Raw genomic sequence first — 21,537 nt, 5'->3', positions numbered from 1 at the left:
AAGTTTAATATTAAATTTTCTAAAAGTGTTCTCTTCAGAAAGATGTATACTGAGATTATTGTTAAAACTGTACAAGCTCTGCTTCTGTGTCACAAGTTTTTTCCAGGCATTTCCTCAAAATATCTTCTTTTTCTAATAGTTTTAATACTAAATATCAAGAGTATAGTGGATATGGGTCCACATGTAATCAGATTATAAATAATATTATATTCTAAAATGTTATATTATTAATGATAATTTAAAAATCTGACCTGGGTAAAATAAAACAATTTACTCTTTACATGCTCATTTTAAATACTCTTAGAATGTTTGTATAATTCTGAAACTATGATTTTTATAAAATATATAAAAGGTTTTAACTGAAAAACAATGCCATGATTCCACGTTAAAATATCACTTCAAATGGTTTATTCTCAAGACATGACATACACAATAAAAACACCAAATTATAAATTTGGCTTCCAGTGTAATAAAATCTCATCACATCTCCAAATTATTCTACCTCTAAGACAACATATTAGGACATTCCCTTCCTCTATATATAACCTTTCATCTTTTTTCTCTACCACTCCCTCAATCATAGTGCATCTGCTATTCAGGCACATTTCAGCCTTATATCCCTGGATACCATCTTATTACTCCAGGACCATAGGTGACATTGTAGATAAAGGCCTCAAGTACCAATGATTGGTCATGGACACTATCAGAGCTTTGTAATCCTTGACAAGGCACTTAACTTCTTTCTGTCTCATTTTCCTCATATGTAAAAACAGAATAATAAAAAGACATACTTCCATTTTGAAGATCAAATGGTATAATGTTGGTAAATGACCATATCTATTTACTTGTCCTTCCAACCCAGCCTGGACGCCATGATTTAGAATTTCAATAGTAATTCTCCTAAAACCTCAGAACCTAAGATCTCACTTTCTTGTCCTTCAAATCTCTGATTTTATGAAAGTGGATGCCAGTCACTTTCTCTACACCTGCTCCCAGGCTTCTGAGAGCTGGAACAGAAAATCATGGAACTAAGCCAATTCGCTCCACTACAAATGCATACCATCAAACCTCAGATGCGCCACCAATATGGCTTGCTGATCCTTATTCTTCTCCAACTGATGCCTGTTTAAATTTATCACAACAGTCGTGCCAAACCACACCCAATAACACACAGCTTTTAAAAGAAAATTTCCATCCACATCTGTGTATATCCTTTCTGCCTAAGACAAGATGTGATGCATAAGGGGTAATAGTTACTTGAATTAAGAGACCCAATGCTGGGGCAGCTAGGTGGCGCAGTGGATAGCGCACTGGCCCTAGAGTCAGGAGGACTCTAATTCAAATCCAGCCTCTGAAACTTGATACTTACTAGCTGTGTGATCCCGGGTAAATCACTTAACCTCAATTGCCTCACCAAAAAAAAAAAAAAAAAAAAGAGAGAGCGAGAAAGAGAGACTCAATGCTAATGTGGTAGTAAATGATAGAATAATAGACTCTGAAGTTAAGAAAACTTGGGCTGAAATCCTACCTTTGGCACTTGTGGGCTATGTGGGCTATCTCCATAGGGAGATGTTATGTACAAAAGGGCTTAGTTTGTTCTTTATAAATAATATTGCCTATAGTAATGTTTTGTGGATAAGGTAATCCTTACAAGAATTATATTTCAGTCACATTAAGCTCATTAAATCAAAGTGATATCTATATAAAGGTCAAATTTTCCTCCTTGTATAGGCTTTTGTTTCCTTGGATTGTGCTTACAATAAACTTCCAGGAAAGCTGTCAACTGCTATTCCCCCTCCATCCCCCTATTTTGTAGTTATTCTCTATCATAAATAGTTTAGTCAATATAAATAAGCAGTTTTCTCCTTCCCTATTCCTTTGTTGATTTTATAGTCTTTTTTATTTGGATTTATAAACAGCTAGGGAAATTATTTTTACCAACCCTGGTTAGACATGATCTATCTCTAAGTCCTGCCTTACGTCTTAGTCCAGAAATTTATATCTAATTCTCAGATATTTCCTTATTCAGCTTTTTATTTTTTTCACTCTCCCTTTCTTTTCTGAATCTCATGCCTTAGATGGGCATAATGAAGATATCAACTATGCCTGTAAAGTCTCCAGTTCCTTGCTCAAGACTTCATGATCTTTGGAAACACTCTTTTGATTCCTTCAAAAAGCATCATTTGTGCCAGCAATAATCATTGCAAATAAGTAGAAATCATTTGTTTTGACAAATCTCAGGATGTTTTCTGCTAGAAAAAAAGTAAATTCCTCTATTATTGCTGTAAACCTGAAAAACAGATGCCCAACTAACCACTCATCAGTGAGGGATAGTCAACTACCACTACTTTTCTTATTCCACTGCCTTTTACTAGATGATTGCTCACCCAGCACAACCTGTAAAATGACTATCATTCCATGGAGGACATTCCTCCACTGAGCACCCAGCTCCCTTCTCCTCAGAAAGCCTTCAAGAAGCTCGTGTTTTTTCCTTAGCTTCAAATGATCCTTCTTCACTTGTCTGTGACATTCTTCCATCATCCAACCTTTAGACACAAACCAGCATTCACTTTTGCCTCTTCAGATCCCTTTTTCTTCTCAAGCTTTCAAAGGAAGCTAATAAGTTATCTTTGAAAAAATATTATCATTATAAATGAAGTACTTAAACCTTAAAGTAGACTTTACAAAATGGAAAGAAACAAATGACAATGAACTTAAAGCAATGGGAATTAAAGAAAGAAGGTAAGAGGCTAATATTGTGATTGTAGAGGTGACGATTAGAAATGGAAAAAGGATTACTAATAAATTTAAGTCTTCTTCTATTTAAGAAACTTAAGTTTCTTCATGGGGGGGTGGGCCTTATTTGAATCCCCTTAAAACCCAAATGTGCACTTCACTACTTACCTTCTATCATGAGGGACAATGAAACAATTATATAAAGGTCACAAATATTGTATATGCAAGTCATGGGTGACTTCTTTATTCCTATATAAATTGGCTGATAGCTTGTTTGTGATGACCTTTAAAATCTCATCAAACTGTGGTAAGAGCAAAATACTTCATGTTTTCTGGCTTCAGCAATGCTATTATCTTAGAATTCAGTTTTGTATGTATAATTGAGTAAGTAACCTACGTCAAAGAAAAGTATAGCAAATACACTACATTTCCTTCTATCCTATATTTCAATTTGGTCCCCAAGTGGTAACTTTAAAAATGCTACTATACTTATTCAACAAAAACTTTTGAGCCATTACCGTTAAAGTAAATTACTGTGAAAAGAAAAGGTTCATTTAGATTTCATTTACCCTTTCAAATGAGTTAAGAGGTCTTAGAATCTGTCTGCCACTCCAAAAGAATAAAACATCTACACAACAAGAAGTCAAGAAAAAACATCTGGATAAATTCAAATCCAAATTACCAAAAGAAAATTAGGAAACAACTACTTGGATGTCTCAGGACTGTGTAGGTTTTTTGGCCTGGTTCTACTCCTACCTCTGAGGACATTCTTTCTGTCTCTTGATAACTCTATTTCCCCCTCCTGCTCTTTATGTGACCCTGGGCAAGTCACTGAACTTCTCTAGACCTGTTTTCTCACTGTAAAAATGAGGGGAATGGAAAAGAAATGGGAAGTGGACTATATTTTTAAAAATTTCATTGAACTTTCTGAAAAATTACATATATATAAATCACTCTGACACTTGCTAGACTATTAAAATCAGGCTAATGTTCTGAAATATATGTACAGTATAGATGGTGGCTGCTCTAAAAATGGTCTCCTCATGTTATCAGAACAAAAAGACATCTGGTTCAAAAGCTACATGTGAAGCAAGAGAGAAAAACAAGTATGTCCCTGAGATTCATACATCAACTAGCATATCCCCCTTTCAACTAAGTAAAGGAAACCAATGGATAGCCGGCCCAATCATCAATGATACTGTGAGATGCTTATGATTTTTCAAGTAAGTGAAAAACAAGAAGGAGAAAAGATACAAGGGGAACAATAACTCAATTTCCTCCTTAAATGGAAAATATACAGTAGTCCTGAATTTCTCAGTTTACTGCAGTAATTTGCTGATGCCTATTTAAAATAAAATGAAAACAGTATTCCTTTAAGAGAACAGCCATTGTGAGAAACATCAGGTGTCTGTTTAAATCCTTTCAAGTAATTTCAAAAATTATTTTTATGTTTAAAAAGTACAGCAAATGTGTATGCTATGCTACATGCTATGTTCTTTCAAATAAAGCATTTTTAGTATCACAACCAACGACCAAAATCTTTCTATTCCATTTCTTCCTGATTAACTTAAAACAGATAAAATATGTTGAAAACCTTCCTCAATTTTAGGTATGTAAATGCTGACTTTTAAATAAACTGGAAATGTATCTCTACTTTAAAAAATGTTACCAGTCAAAAAAGTTAATAACAAAGACAAAGGAATTTTGTATTCAACTAAAGAAGTTCAAGTCAGCAGAAATTAAGGTGATTACAATTACAATGAAGGACATATATTTCCTGAATTTAAGAGGGAGAACAAGAAGTAGATAACCAGATATAAGAGAATGTTAAGTTTATTCATCAGACTTATGTTGGTCTATAGATAACAAAATTGTTAATGATGTCCCATCCATTACCATCTGTCCTATTTGGCTTGAATTCTAAATAGCATTTATTTGAACACACACAACTCAATTTTGCAAAGAGTAAAAAGGCAAGGTAAAGAATTTAAGTTCGTTTCTTATTCTACTCTTCAATCTTCAAAGGTTGGTACTACTCAAATTAAAAGGTATAAAATGTCAATTACAACTAGTTTTAAATGATACATTTGCAACATTAAATACTTGAAATATTAATTTTTAAAAATACATACTACTGACACAAATCTCCAGTAGCAAAAGGAACCACACCATTGGTAACTTAAACCAAAACCTAGGTAAAAATTAAGAAATGTTTACTGACCGTTACAGACTTTAGAGTCATTCCATGGTAGGTGCCCATTGTATCAATTTTGAAGCCTTCCGTTTCTGTAGAGAAAAAAGATTTCTAGTTAAATCTTCTGAAATTCAAAAACAAGATCTACTCTATTGTAATCTGTAGATCATATGCCCAATGAATTGTAGCATAATATTAAATATACTTTTAACAGATTGATTAAAATGTTTTGCCAATATTAAAACAGCAAAAACTCCAGTATCTACAAAAGCTGCTCCAGCTGTATATATTTATATACATGCATATGTGTATACATGCATGCATATATGCATTGTATATACTCATGTATGTGTATATGTACGTAATTCAGTTTTTAAAATATTCTTTAATATAGGAGTTCTAAAAGGTTATTCAAATTTGTACTAAATGTTCCTAGAATTAGAGCTAGGGTTGACCTGAACTATATAAATTTTATAATACTTCTAAACATATATGCACATGTTTGAGTCTCCTTAACCTCCCAAAATGTAGCATGATTCCTCATGGCAAAAGATAATACTATTCCACAAGCAAGTAACATTTTAAGAACCACTATATTTTAATAGTTCTGTATTACATTCGAAATAATTCCTTAGCCTGATAGTGACAGTACTCTCTAATCTAATTTGAACATAATTTCCCATTTATTTAATAATATCCTGTCTCCATATTCTACACTCCAAACTGAACTACGCTTTTAAATCAAACATATACCACTTTCCTACCCATATGACTTTGTTCCCATTTTATTCCCTATGACTAGAATGCCTCCCCTGCCCCTCTTCTTTTTTTCCATCTCTTAAATTCCAGCTCATCTATCCAACAAGAAATAGCTAAAATACTACAAGATCAAATGAGACAGGATATAAAATGGGATTTACAAACTTTAAAATGCTATAGAAATGTGGACTATTATTACTCCCATCTAAATAATGGCCTTGATTCTGTCTAGAATGTACTTACATCTTTGCTAGAAATTACCACTGTATTTTGTAGAACTTCTCCATTTGTCATATTCTATTTTCTATTATACGCATTTTCTTTACATGTTATCTCCCCTATTCTACTGCAGGCTTAAGGACAGGGGATTGTGTTTTATTTAACTTACCATAATAATAATCATATACATATATATGATTATTATTTTTTGAAATGTGATTAAATGTATATATGTACTATTTATTAACATTATTCAAGTTACCCTTAAATACTGTTATGAAAATAAGCAACATTTTAAAAAATGAAGTAGCCTCAAAAACATTCAAACCAAAAAGAAATGTCAATGAGTCAAGAATTTATATAAAAAAACAGAAAGGAAAGAACAGAGGGAGGAAAATTAGGCAGGTGTGCAAGTAGCTACAATCAAGCCTGAAGCAGGAAGACTAATATCCAGAACATAATTGAAAAGATACAACCAAACATAAATCCATTCCCCAGTATATATGGTAAAAGGATATGAGCAAGAAGTTGTGAAAGAATAAATGCAAACTATCAAAGTCATTTAAAAATGCTTTTTGCTGCAACATTTTTGGGTTCAATTACATAGAATAAGTGAGTTAAGTATAAAAGTCTCTTCTGAACTTAAATGGGGTGGTTTTCTTTTTCAAAGATAACATACGTAGTCATTAATTATTTTCAGAACTTGATTTATGCTTCAGATATAGCAAACCAAGTCTAAATGAATAAACCAACCAAATTACCATATAGCTATATCTGTGATAAATAGAATTTTACTTCTGCAGTTTGGGAAGCAGTGTGGAAAGATACAGAACAAAAAAACCTGCTACTTAAAATAATTTGTATGGCTTCTTGCCTATATAATAACCTCAAGCAAGTTGCTTTTTCCTCTATGGGCCTTAGTTTCGCCATCTATAAAACTGGGGGTGGAGTGTAAGAGGGCACTTCTAGTTCTCAAAATTACACTCCTTTGGTAAAGAAACTAAGCATATATTAATTATTGCTGCTTTAAATGGCCATTTACTGTGGCACTACTAAAAGCACTTTATCTAGTAAGAGTCACAAAAGCAACAGTTTTAAAAAGACCATCTCTATACCTCTATTTCTTAGAAACTGCTCACTGTGGTAGTACTGAATATTCCAAATCTTCCATGGAAATAGGAATTCTTCTTCACTGCAATCAACTGCTCTATATCCAGAGCACATTTTATTTTATAACTGGGAAATTAAAGAACGGTAGGTTTATACTAGGAAGGAACCTAACCTAAGATATTATCTAGTCCCATGATCTTATTTTACTCAGAAGGAACTGAGAGCTAAAAAAGGGTGCACAAGCAATAAGTAAATTTGATCTGATTCCAAATTTTGCTTTACAATCAACTTTTCAGTAAGATATTGATAATGTGCAGTTAAGGATATCACCAAAAAGCCATGGTATGTACAGCAATAATATGGAAAGGTAACAACTGGATACTGACCTTCTTTTCCTTTGAATCTTTCCTGATCATATCTGTTGTAGGCAGCTGGAATAGGTGGCTTATTCCGCAATGTGGGATCCTTGAAAGAAAAGTATAATTAGCCATATTTTTGAAAGCCAGTAATACTGCATAGCAAAAAGAACTGTTTAATTCTCTTTTATAACTTGCATAGTAACTTTGAGGTCTCCCCCTTATAACCATAATCAAAACAGAAGGGAGAGTACTACTTGTTCCCACAGCTTAGAGTTAAAGGGAATTCTCAAAATTGTTTAAAATTACTGTGTGTTCAGACGAGTACCAAGTACCAAACAATATTGAGAAAAAACAAAAACTACAAACATGTCAAATGTACCTTGACCGAGTGAATTAATAAGAATGTTTGTATAGTCTTTCATAATGTCTTTTAATTTAATATGATAAACTTGTGAAAGCTTATTTCTATATCTTTGTATTACAAGCACTTAGCCTGGCACATAGTAGGTTCTTAATAAATGCTAACTGAAGGGCAGCTAGGTGGCACAGTGGATAAAGCACTGGCCCTGAATTCAGGACTACCTGAGTTCAAATCTGGCCTCAGACACTTGACACTTACTAGCTGTGTGACCCTGGGCAAGTCACTTAACCCTCACTGCCCCACCAAAAAACAAACAAACAAAAAAAACCCCAGCTAGTTGACTGATTCAGTTACAAAAGGAGAAAGTATAAAGCTTTGAATTTTTTCAAAGAACTATACAGATTCAAGGAATCATCGTATAATAAACAATATTGACATTCTCCCTGCACTTTTAAATAAATTCAATTTTCCTATACTCATTTAAGAATTATCTTCCTAGTAATTTCATTAGTCAAATTAATTACACTGCTCATTTATCTGACTGGAAAATCAAGAATTTTTAGTATTTTGCATTACACAGCTCTAATAAATTGTTTCTTGCTCAAAATCACCTATGTCCTGCTCAAAAACAGAAATAAACAAAAAATCTTAACCTGTATAGGTTAAAAGGTTACCAGGGGGCAGCTAGATGGCGCAGTGGATAGAGCACCGGCCCTGGATTCAGGAGTACCTGAGTTCAAATCCGGCCTCAGACACTTAACACTTACTAGCTGTGTGACCCTGGGCAAGTCACTTAACCCCAATTGCCCCTCAAAAAAAAAAAAAAAAAAAAAGGTTACCAGGTTAAAAGAGAACTGAAATACCTAGGATTGCTACCAAATTGAATCACATATGCCACATTTGGAATTTTAAACATTTAAATATGTGTCACTCAAGTATGATGCATATTAATCTACAGCAAATGTTAACATTCCAAATAATTCTAATGCATAGAAAAATATACGTAGACTTGTAGTGTCTTAATTAAAATACTGACATTTTAGATTAGAATTTTGCTTCCTACCCATAATCACAGAGAAAAATTTAAAAATTCCTGGAAAACAACAACCAATTGATAAGGCTACTAGTAAAAATCAATAATCAGGGAAGGAATTTCCCCAAATATCGTAAAAATTGTTTTACCTTTAAGTAGCAGGGCTAATAAAAGTACAAAAGAAATGGTGTCTCTTGATTATTACCAAGACCATATCACAATCGAATTTTCACTACTGAATTTTTTGTTTTGTTTTGGTGAGGCAATTGGGGTTAAGTGACTTGCCCAAGGTCACACAGCTAGTAGTGTCTGAGGCCAGATCTGAACTCAGGTCCTCCTGACTCCAGGGCCAGTGCTCTATCCACTGCTCCACCTAGCTGCCCCTACAATCAAATTTTCTATATACTTTAAGATAATCATGCATATTGTTATCCAAGATAAAATGGAATTAAAAACAAAGCAGCTGATAGTGACTATTTAAATTTAAATTTTATATTACTCTTTGAAATGTGCCTTTTTATTAAAATGATACTACTGAGTCAATGAGCACAGAAAGATTCTTACCACAGGTGCTGTATTAGGTGCAGGCCTCTGCTCAGGTGCACGTCCTTCCTCCCTGGCTTTTACAGATTGAAGAATTGCAAAAATATTCTTGGCAAAATTCTAAAATATAAATAGACTTTTATTAATCTCATTAAAATAAATTTAAAAGACTTCAACTAATACAGGAAATTGTATTTTCAATCTATTAAAATCATTACTTACCCCCACAACCAGATATTTAACCAATATTAAATATTATGTCAAACTATGAATTAACTAATTTTCCTATTCTGATGTTTCAATAGAATGCAATGAGATTTATTTTTCTTGCTTTTTTATTCACAGCATGGCAAATATGGAAATGTTTTACATGACTTCATATGTACAATCGTATTTCCTGCCTTTTCAACACATGGGAAAGGGTTGGAAGGAAGAGAGAATCTGGAACTTAAAATTAAAGAAAAAATTAAATAACAATAAAACTATGAAAGATTTTGTAATTTCCAAAAGAAGAGAATGGTTTTCTTTAGATACCACAAACAGCTTTAGGGCATGTTATGGAGGTGGGGCAGCTAGGTGGCACAGTGGATAAAGCCGTGGCCCTGGATTCAGGAGGACCTGAGTTCAAATCCTGCCTCAGACACTTGACACTTACTAGCTTTGTGGCCACTGGGCAAGTCACTTAACCCTCATTGCCCTGCAAAAAACCAACCAAACAAAAAAAACCCAACAGCTTTCACTTATAGAGGGGAGGAGCCCCTAGAGCCAATGACCACTGGGAGGGGGAAGGGGAGTTAGTCATCTGCTTTCCTAGAGTTCCTTCTGGAGAGGCTAGTCTTACTATCTCACTCTTACAATTCTCTCTTCCACTTTTCTCCATGTTTTTGGTATTTTGCTGGTGATTTCAAAGAGATCTCAGTGGGACCATTGCACAGGAGCTTTTATGTGAGTCTGGTCTTAGATGAATCATGGTCTTAAATGAACTTTTAGCTACCCAATTTTAGAAAAATAGATATGAGAAATGAATATCAATAAATAATATCTCAGGGAGATTTAGTTTTGTCCCCTTCTTCTAAATTCCTCATTTTAAAAAGTTCAGTTACTTGAAGGACAAACTGATAATGAGATTATTTTAACTCTCCAGATGTTGGTCAGACCCCACCCAACATTACAAGGAATTTAATCATACTGGTATACACAGGCATATATACATATATATAGATTATATATATTCTATAACATCTACTCCATTGAATGTGTGTATATGCATACATTCTAGACACTCTACAGACTATATATCCATGTATATGTATATATTATGTATAGTGTGGACATTCTATAGACTATATCTAATCTATGTATATGTATACATATATGTGCATATACACATTCTAATCTATGTATTTACATATATACACAGATATTCTAGTGTTTATAGAATATATATCTAATCTACATGTGTATATATGCATGTGTGTATATATGTATGTGTTTGTATAATATCCTCAAGCCAGGAAGGCCTAGTTTTCAATTTGTACCTTTGACAGAGTTCTGTGTAATAGTGACAACCTCTGACTGCCTTAGGCTAAGACTACAAAAGTTGCAGAGAGGGTTCTGATTTGTATTGAGAGTAGGAGTTTGCTCACCTGGAATTTCTCCAAATCAATGAAATCAAAGGTTCCAGTCCCAATCTGTACTGTCACTTAGTTAAAATTTAAAGAGCTTATGGGTAGGGGTTGTTTCACTTTTGACTTTCTATCGCCAGTGATTAGTGCAGGGCCTTGTACATACTATGTGTTTAATAAATAATTCTTTGATTGATTTATTATACAGTAAGAGATGGATGGCCTCCTCTTATGCTACTTTTAAGGGTCCAGACTGGTTTATTCTTGCATTTAAGAACTTTCACAATCTTGTTTCAATCAACTTTCCAATCCTACTTCACACTGTTCCCCTTTATTCACTCTACATCACAGAAAAACTGAATTACTATCAGTTTTTCTGAAACAGCAAATGGATCAGTTTGGCTGGAATGTAATATGGATAAAATGTAAGAATGCATTAGGTTGGCAAAGCAGGATGGGACCAGGTTATGAAATGCTTTCAAGAAAAATAGTTTATATTGTATTTTGATATTAATAGAGAGTCAATGGAGGATATAACATCTTTTTTTTCAAGATTCAACTGAGGTGTCGTCTCTGGATAACTTTCACTGCTCCCTTCCTCGGGCTTCCCCTTCTCCCCCTAAAAGTGTTTTCTACCACCACATTATAGTTCAAGAACAAAAATGCTCTCCCTCCTCACCTCAACCTTTTAGAAGGCCTAGTTATCTTTGAGACGGCTCACAAACCACTACTGAAGCAGGCCTTCAGTTGTCTTCCCAGATGCTAGAAACTTCTCCAATTTTCCATTTACTCCATATATATGTTGCATGCACCTACATCATGTTGTCTCCCTATTAAAAAGTAAGTTCCTTGAGGACTTTTACCTTTATTTTTATCACCAGTACTTAGCACAGTGCCTGACACAAAATAGGTGCTTAATAAATGGCTGTTGACTGATCAACCATCTTCCAGACTATTACACATTCCAATAGTGATTCCTACTACAATCAACCTGAAAATGATTATGCAACCATCTGGAATCCAATCCAATTGGGAGATATCCACTGAGGGGTTAATGACTACTTCCTTCATAAGCTATGACTCTGATTCATTTCTCTTCTCCTTCTACCTTCCCACCACCTAGTTCAGGGAGTGGAAGTGGGAGGTTGTTAAGAAGGACCAAGGCAGGGTAGCTAGGTGGCACAATGGATAGAGCACTGGCCCTGGATTCAGGAGGACCTGAGTTCAAATCCGGCCTCAGACACTTAACACTGGCTGTGTGACCCTGGGCAAGTCACTTAACTTCAATTGCCAGAAAGAAGGAAAGAAAGGAAAGAAAGGAAAGAAAGGAAAGAAAGGAAAGGAAGGAAAGGAAGGAAAGGAAGGAAGGAAGGAAGGAAGGAAGGAAGGAAGGAAGGAAGGAAGGAAGGAAGGAAGGAAGGAAGGAAGGAAGGAAGGAAGGAAGGAAGTAAGGAAGGAAGTAAGAAAGAAAGAAAGAAAGAAAGAAAGAAAGAAAGAAAGAAAGAAAGAAAGAAAGAAAGAAAGAAAGAAAGAAAGAAAGAAAGAAAGAAAGAAAGAAAGAAAGGACCAAGGTTCTCCAAAGCATCTTTTGCTTCCACACCTCACACTAGAAGGCACTTTCTTACTTCCAGGTTTGTCTGTTTATCCCCCGCATTATCAGCAATACAATCCTTAAGAGAACTCCAAAGAGAAATGCACTACCATCAAAGATAGGGGGAAAGTTTAGATGACTTTTTTATTTACAAAGAGCTAGAGAAACCCTGGTCTGACACAATATGTGGCAACAGGGAAGCAGACTGTCTAGCAATGGCAAAAGTAAAGAAAATAGAAGAGCTTATCAGTGTTTAAGTATCCCCAGAGTCTGACAGTGATAATAATCAGATGCATAAAAGCTCAGGGGTTGGAAGAGAACCTAGAGTTCATCTAGCCTAATATCCAACTTCCCATTCCAACCCACCCCCACTTCACTAAGCCCCAAGAAGACCAAAGTCCCAAATCTGTACCTGGTGTGGAAATTTATTTTGATTTGGGGACCCTACCTTTGGGCTGAGATTGGAAAGCCTTAGGCCCTCAGGGTCTCTTCTGTGTGGGAGGGGTTGGTGCCCTTCCCCCTCTGCTTCAGCTGAGCCAGAAAGCCCGGTGGGCTGTGCAAGACGCTGGGTCAGACAGCTGGGGGGAAGAAGCCCCCAGCTCCCTCCGACCTGAGACCTGAGCGGAGCTATCTGAAAGATCCCAGATAGCCTGTGCTGAGTCACAGGGGCACAGGAAGCCCCGAGATTTGAGTGGAGATAAGAAAGATATATATCTATATATCTATAGATAGATATATAGATATATAGATATATAGAGAGACCTGGGGGGCAGACGAGAGGCGAGGAGACGAGAGACGGTGGGTTGAGATGAACAGTAACGCAGGACTAGGAGCAAGGAGGAAAGGCCGGTGGACAAGATTAAGAGAGGCGGACAAAATTAGAGGAGCGGCAAAGGCGGCAGAGGGCAGACTGACCAGGAGGCACCGGAGAGCAGAGAAGGTCAGCACAGGGTACAGGTTGGAGAAAGTGAAGATTAAGAGGAGTTAGAAGAAAGTAGCTGAGCAGGGAGAGTGTAACATGCCCTGAGGCCGGAGGCAGCTAAGGCCCTTACTGGTGAGAAAGAGACTCAGTGGAAAGAGACGCACAGCCATGCAGTCAGGTTGTACATTTTATTTCCCTGTATTCTTAATTTTAAATAGTATCTCATAAAAAAAACTCTGCTTTGATTATTTAGTTAAGAGGCTTCTTAATATTTTGCTTATCAATTTGGGAGTTGAGCAGTATGGTGGAACTTTATAAACAGCCCACATTAAATTAACAGCAGTCAGATAGCCAGTCAGTCAAAAGTCCCCAGATTAGTCATCCACAGCTTAGTCCCCCCAAAATTAGGCCCAGCTAGTCATTTAAAATATTCTTATATATTTAATGGCAACCTAGATGGGACTTATTGCCCAATTAAAATTTTTCAATTTTTTATATAATCATAATTTTCATAAGTCTAAAATTATATAATTTTTCAAGATCATATAGTTGTTAATAATTTTTTTACACTGGTAATCACTAGCAAAGTAACTCTGGGCAAGCCACTAACCTTTACTGAACCTCAGTTACCTCACAGACCCACTACAAAGATCAAATGAGTTCATATAAGTAAATTGCTTTACTAACTTGAAAGACGAGGAGGAAGAGGAGGTGGTAGTAGCCTTCTCTTACTGAACATCTTTTGGATACAAATTAAATATCTTTTATTTTCAAAAATATTCCTTCAGTTATTTTAACAGAGGGACATTACTTGCTTTAATGCTGACACTGCAGAGCACTTAAAACATTAAAAATCACTGAATGCTATGGAAACCCACATGAACACAAAATCAGAGGCATAAAATAACTCGTTTTATTTTGGTTTGTGGGCATGTGTTATATTTACCCAACCAAATTGTTCATTACTGGAAACTTTTGGAGCATATATAAAATTAACAAGGATTCTACTGAGATTTGAATTAAGATTATTCCAATTCACCTGTTGTGTCCACTTGGAAGTGAAATTATTTCTTGATAACAATACCAAGAACTGAACAGTACCTCAAAAAGCTGAGCACTCATCTGTTAAAACCTCAACTCAAATTCCCTAACTGTAAGAATTCTCTTCTCCCAGAAGACAGTAATTTCAGTGCAAAAATTTTAGTGAGATAGTATTAGTTTGTTTAAATCATCTGTAGTTGTAGCTATATAATTATTCCATCGCAAAGAGGCTAGCACCCTGAGCCTCCAAAAAAGCAACTACAGTTAAAATGAAGTTCAGTTAGTCTTAAATAAAAATTTCTGAAATAAATTAGATTCAAGAGTATTTTTAAGTATAAGGCAATGAAGAAACTGAGACCCAAAAGTTATATGACTTGCCTACAAACTCCTAGCAAGTACTTTGTATACAAAGGCTGAAACTAAAAAACAAATAACCTTTAAGTTCTCTGAAGGAAGACCAAGAATACTGTACTTCTCACTTTAAAGATACAGTAATACTTTACCATAGTGCCTCAAATGGTAATAACTGTTCATTAAGTAGCCCAGGTTCAAAACTCTAAATTCCATAAATCTTCATTCTCCATTCAGTTGCCAAATCTTACAGTTTCTACCTCCACAATATCCTTCTAATATAGCTAATATTTTCCCTCAAGATCTCATCACCTTTTGCCTAGACTATTGAAATGGCCCTCTAATTGATCTTCCTGCCCCAAATGTCTTACCACTCTAATTCAGTCAATAAACCAGTCAATCAATTAAGTATTGATTAGATGCTTACTATGTGCCGGGAATTATACTAGTCCATCTTCTACAATTATCCCAAAGTGCAGATGTTGCTCCCTATTGCTTCTAGGATAAGATTCTTCTCTTTGGCTTATAAAGCCCTTTACAATCTTGACCACAAACTAGCTTTGCAGTCCTGAGATACACAGACAGGCAGGCAGATAATTATCAACATATCTCCCACATGCCAACATGCTACAGTACATTCAAACTGCCTTTCATTCTGGTTCCTAACACATGGCACTCCAACTTCAGTCTCTGGTACTTCTGCAATGGTCATCCCTCATGGTTGGAATAATTCCCCTCCACACCTCTGCCTCACAGACTTCCTTTCTTCCTTCAAGATACATCATTAACTCCTTTGTGAAACCCTTCCTAATCCTCCCAACTGCTAGTGTCCTCTGTAAAAACCTTATACATATTTTGTAATTACTCTGTGCTTATCATATCTGCACTTAGATAGGATCCCTTCTATATCTAAACACACAAGGACACATCACTTTCTTCTCTCTCTCTCTCTAGAATGTAAGTGCCTTATGAAGAGGAAAACCAACAGATAAATGAAATGAAACTTGGAATTTTAAAAAAATGGATATAAAAATTATTTGCCATCCAGGCTACCAGACAATTCTGAAATTCATTAAATTATTTTAAGTGCAAGAATAAAAAAATCATGATACAATTCTGCCACCTACAGCTCAAAGAGAATCATTCATCTGGTGGTTCTCAGTCTGAAGGGATAATTAAGACTGAAAATAGGAGAATTTAACATTGGTTTCTCATTCACTATTTGAGTATCCCTGCTTCCAAAACATTTAACATCAATGTTTTGCCTCACTGAAACGCAACAGTACATGATGATCAACATCAGGTTAAGTGCATAGGCCACAACTCTGAAATAATCTTTTGCCACAAAAGTGAACAGCATGTAGAGTCAGCATATCGCCCTCTATTACTAATAAAATGGTAAAAAAAAAAAAATAAAGTGTACTATTATTTTCTAAGATCATTTAAATAACTCTACACATCTGAAATATATGCTGTAAAATTCCCTGCCTCAATTTACCTTATCTTATAGAAGGTATTTCACTAATAAAAGGACATAAAGAACTTCAGGAATAAACCAAACTAGGAAGAGAAATTTTCTACTGAGAAAACTTCTGAAGATTTAGTCAGTCAGATCTAAACTTTCACATCTCATCCATTACTCAGATATAAGTTTTCATAGACTAACTTCTGGTCACCAGATGAAGAATAAGTAGAGAAATAGTAGATTTGTTTAGAGCAACAATGTTAAAGTGACTTTTCAGGATTTGGACCTAGATTTCTGACTCAGCCTAATACTCTATCCACTAGATCACATACTTCAGCTGGATGAAAAAGAGGAATTAACGTTGAAAGAAGGAAGTCAAAATTCATGGTGACAAAAAGGAAAAAAATTAGACAATACATGATTTTAAAACTCTTACCATAAGAAAAAGAATGCCCAAAGAAACAAATAACTGTTGGAATATGTTTTTCCCTATGAAATGGTATTGAATAAGTGAAAAGCGTTCATTAAAATGTGCAAAGGTAAAAGCACTAGGGATACAAATAGAAGACAGTCCCTGCTCTAAAGGAGCTTACATTCTCAGATTCTTATTGAAAGAAAGATGTTCAGTCAAGAATAAAACAACATAGATACTAGTTCTTTACATTTGATATTTTACAATATAATTACCCCTATCATAGAAACAGCACGATATCATGAAGTAATCATCAGAACTGGGTGAACATGGGCACACTTTTGAAACTCTCTGAACCCTAATTTTCTCATTAGTGAAAGGGAGGATATGGATGAAATTATCTCAAACTACCCACCAGATTCGCTAATCCCATCATTTTCCTTACAGAATTTTAATCTGTACCCTCCCTAGAATGCCCTGGGATTACCAAAAGAGCTTCCTAAATGGCTTTCAAACCTGTGGATTCTACTTCTTTATCTATGCTTGATATTGTTAGCAAATAAATTTTTCGTGCAGATTTGATGTCATTATGATCTTTAAAAAAAAAAAAGATAAAGACCAGCTATATTCTATTGTCCTCCATTTGATATTCATTCTTTCTTTTTTCAGGTTTTTAGTTTCCATTTTTATTTTTTTAAAAAAAGAAAGAAACATCAACAAACATGAATATTTTCCTACACAAAGAACAGAAAAATTCTCCACAAAAACTATGAATCTCAACTTATGGACATTTTGAGTTTTTTAAAAGGATATTTCAAATTTAATGTGATATGTCATTCAGAACTTCCTTTCCTGTATTCTGTTAATATTTTTAAAGGTTCAATGACTCTTTTCACTTTCATAACCTCCCCTCATTGTGACATACCACCACCCAAATAAAAAGCCCTCCCCTGAAAAATGTATAATCATGTACATCAAATCCACACTGGCTGTTTCTGCCAAAAAGGTGAAAAGTATGATTCATAATCACTCTACTTAAGTAATAGCTGGTTACTGCATTGATCACAGTTCCTAAGTCTTTCATAGCTATTTTACTTTACAATGTTTTAGATACATTATTCTACTGGTTGGTTCAGATCACTTGACCTTAATTCATATCTGTCTCCCTAGGTTTTTAAAAATCCATCCCATATATCATTCCTTATTGCCCATATCATTACATTCATATGCCATAATTTGTTCAGCCATTCCCAAAATGATAGGTACCTATTGTTACCAGTTCTTGGCTACAACAAAAAAATGCTACCATAATTATTTTTTACACAAGAATCTCCTTCCCTGTTTTTAATCTCTTTGGAGTATAAACTTCGTTATAGTATAGCTAATCAATTAATAAATATTTATTAAGTACATTATATGTGCCAGGCACAGTGGATACAAAAAGAGGCAAAAGTCAGTTTCTTCCCTCAAGGAAAATCTAATAGCAACATGCAAAGACATAAAAACAAGCTATATATTGGAAAATTAGAAAATAACTAAAATAGGGAAGGTTCTACAATCCAAAAAGGTTAGGAAAGGTTTCCTGGAGAAGATGTAATTTTATTTGGGATGTGAAGGAAGCTATGGATGCCAGCAGGCAGACAGAGATCAGAAAGGACAGCCTTCCAAGCATAGGGGCAGCCAGAGAAAATGCCCAGATCTGAGAGATGAAGTGTCTTGTTTAAGGAATAACAAGGTCAGTATCACTGGATTCAAGAGTATGAAGGAGAGGGCAGCTAGGTGGCACAGTAGATAAAGCACTGGCCCTGGATTCAGGAGGACCTAAGTTCAAATCTGGCCTCAGACACTTGACAATTACTAGCTGTGTGACTCTGGGCAAGTCACTTAACCCTCATTGTCTCACACACACACACAAAAAAAAAGGGGCTGGGGGGTAAATTTAGGGGAGAAAATAATGGCCCAAGCCCCAGCCATACATAACAGGAAATAAAATCAGACTAGTTGCCAGACTAATACAATGCCAATACACTCTAAGCCACAGAAGGAGAAAGAACTAGGGTACCACCTGGGAAACAACTAAGATCTTACAGGAGAAATCTTCTACCAGAACAACAGAAAACATGTCAGACCAGCAGGGTAGAGCCAATTCTAGATTCCATACTGAGCAAGGAAACAGAGCAGTGGACAAAGCCAAAACTAAGCTGAGTCACCAGTCAACTGACTCAATCCCAAGAATTCCTACAGAAGGTAGGGCCTAGTCTTGTCTGACACATCTAGGAAAAAGCAATGACCACCCACACCATCCAAAGAGATCAGAATAAATAGCAGAAAAGATGTACACAGTGAAGAAATAATATGGATTGTGAGAAACCTCAGAGACCAACCCAGAGGAGTAATTCCATAAAATATCCAAGTAGCTCCCAGAAGAAAATGTCCTGGCAGCAAAGACTACAAGAGTATCTGGAAAAATTAAGTAAAAGATATAAAATATATGAGTTAAATGAAATGATAGTGAAAGGGGAAAATATGGCATGGAGAAATCGCTTGGAGCAGGACTTCTTTCCACTCATGATCCCTTTTTCCAAGAAATTATTACACGACCCTGGGTAGATAGATAGGTATATAAAATAGATATACAAAACAAACATTCACTGCCAAATTTGTTTTGACCCCACCCCCCCACATTCAGTTACTCCACCCCATATGGGGTTGTGACCTAGAGTTTAAGAAGCTGAGGCTTAGAGGATATGGTAATCCTTAGCTAAGAAAGCTTGCTCTGGCTGGAAGAGTAGCTTGTCCACCTGCTGTAGTACAACAAAGCCCAGGCAGAGAATTAAGAAATACAAGGAACTGGGGGCAGGGCACAAGCCTGTGTGTGGTGTTCCACTAGGCATGAAGCAAAAAGGACTGGCTTTGAGGCCAACTATGTCCCCTTACAAGTCACATGGGGCAGAGAGACTAAGGTCAGTGAAAGGTGAATACTCTGGTGTGAGAAGAAACTAAAACAGTTTTAAGGTCCAGATCTGGTGGAATTCCCTCCTAAAGCAGAAAAAGTAAAAAACTGAGAAATAGAGAAATATGAAGAAATTAAAGAGATTTAATTTACTAAACATATGAGGAATAAAACTCAAAGACTTTGAGCGTAAGCAGATATTAATAACAGAAGGGAATGCAGCCTCCAGAACTGTTAAACAAGTCCAGATATCTATGAATAAATATTGCAAGACAAAGAAAAATGCCACCTGTGGAGGCAAAAAGCCCTATGGATTCCCAAGTAAGCATGAAAGCACCAGCAAGATGTTTCTAAGTGACTTATGAAAGCAGAATTTATGACTTATACAGTAGAAGAAGGAAGAAAAAAGAGAACTGATTGGGAATGTAAATTAAAAAAAATTAAAGGATAATCTGGAAGAGAAGCCAAAAGCAATAATGCTTTTAAAAAAAAAAGTGAACTCCATACAAGTAAAATAACTCGAGGGGGCAGCTAGGTGGGGCAGTGGATAGATAAAGCACCAGCCCTGGAGTCAGGAGTACCTGAGTTCAAATCCAGCCTCAGACACTTAATACTTACTAGCTGTGTGACCCTGGGCAAGTCACTTAACCCCAATTGCCTCACTTAAAAAAAAAAAAGGAAAAAAAAAAAAAAACCTCGATCTTGAAGATTATGCATTTAGACAACTTAGGAATCATAGTTCTCCTGGAAGAGCAAGTAGAAAACAAAATCTGAACACCACAATGCAAGAAATAATACAAGAAAAACGCCCCAAATTTATGAACTAATCGAAAGAATCCACAGATTAGCTCCAGGAAATAAAAAAACAAACAACAAAACAAAAAATCCCAAAACTACCCTAGTTAGAAACCTCCAAGACATACAGTAGCTACAGCAAACAATTCCAATGACAAACAAAAACTTCTGAAAACAACCAGAAGATATAAAGGAAATGAAAATTTAACAACACAATGACTACTCTGTACTAACCAGAAACCTAAGGAAGGTATGGACTAATATGCTCCAAAGTCCGGAGGAGACCAAATTGGTTAATTGAATAATATATCAGAGAAGGATTGTAATATCTAAAATGATGCAAATTGAAAATATCCATTAGGGTCTATGCTAATTCCACACAAAGACAAAGGATTAAGTTTAAACTTTAATATTAAAGCTTATGATTATTTCTATATGAAAGCTAGATAGGTAGACCCTTACCCTTGCCAACAGAGTATTATAAATTAATTAAAGAGCTGTAACAAAAAGTGACAAAGATATAAAATATAACTCCTTGGATAAATTTTTGAATTTACAAGTCACTCTTCAAACATATGTCTCCAGGTCTAAGAAAAGTAAAATATAACTGAAAAAGGGAAATATCAAGCAAAAGCTAGCCACATAATCAACTCCTAAATTTCTGTAATCACCAAAATGCCCAAGAAACCTAAGTTTTGATAATACAAAGGTAATGTTGCTAAAATCTCCAAACCAACAAATATGCTTTTACAACTATTCTATTAATTATCACTGACCTTAAGGCAAGTAATTGACCAACAAACATTAAAAATTCTGCTGAGTCAGCTCCCAACACTTTGAACAGAGAACTAGAAATGAAGTTAGACAAATATATATGGAGAGATAATTTTTTTCATTTATAAGGTTCATCTAATGACATAATTCTCCAAGATAAGATAATCTTGTTATTGTAATATCAAAAGGGGAAACTGTAAAATACCATTCCAGGCTACTATAAATGAATTAACTGACTGACTCTTACACAAGTTTAAACTCAAGTATGACTAGTGATTAAGACAAATAAAAATA

General features: G+C 35.2%; 1 protein-coding gene across 1 annotated transcript in view; it reads right to left on the bottom strand.

Annotated features, from left to right (window-relative positions):
• The window catches only part of CDC73 (cell division cycle 73), a 111,828-nt gene that overhangs the window by 68,959 nt on the left and 21,332 nt on the right, over positions 1-21,537 (bottom strand). The window contains exons 8-10 of the mRNA XM_044002798.1: positions 9,336-9,434; positions 7,405-7,483; positions 4,958-5,022 (exon numbers count right to left, since the gene is read on the bottom strand). Of these exons, the coding sequence (XP_043858733.1) occupies positions 4,958-5,022; positions 7,405-7,483; positions 9,336-9,434 (243 nt within the window). The remainder of the gene's footprint in view (positions 1-4,957; positions 5,023-7,404; positions 7,484-9,335; positions 9,435-21,537) is intronic.

Source organism: Dromiciops gliroides, chromosome 4 (genome assembly GCF_019393635.1).
Source record: "Dromiciops gliroides isolate mDroGli1 chromosome 4, mDroGli1.pri, whole genome shotgun sequence".
In the NCBI taxonomy this organism is placed as follows: Eukaryota; Metazoa; Chordata; class Mammalia; order Microbiotheria; family Microbiotheriidae; genus Dromiciops; species Dromiciops gliroides.
This window is presented reverse-complemented; position numbering and strand designations above follow the sequence as displayed.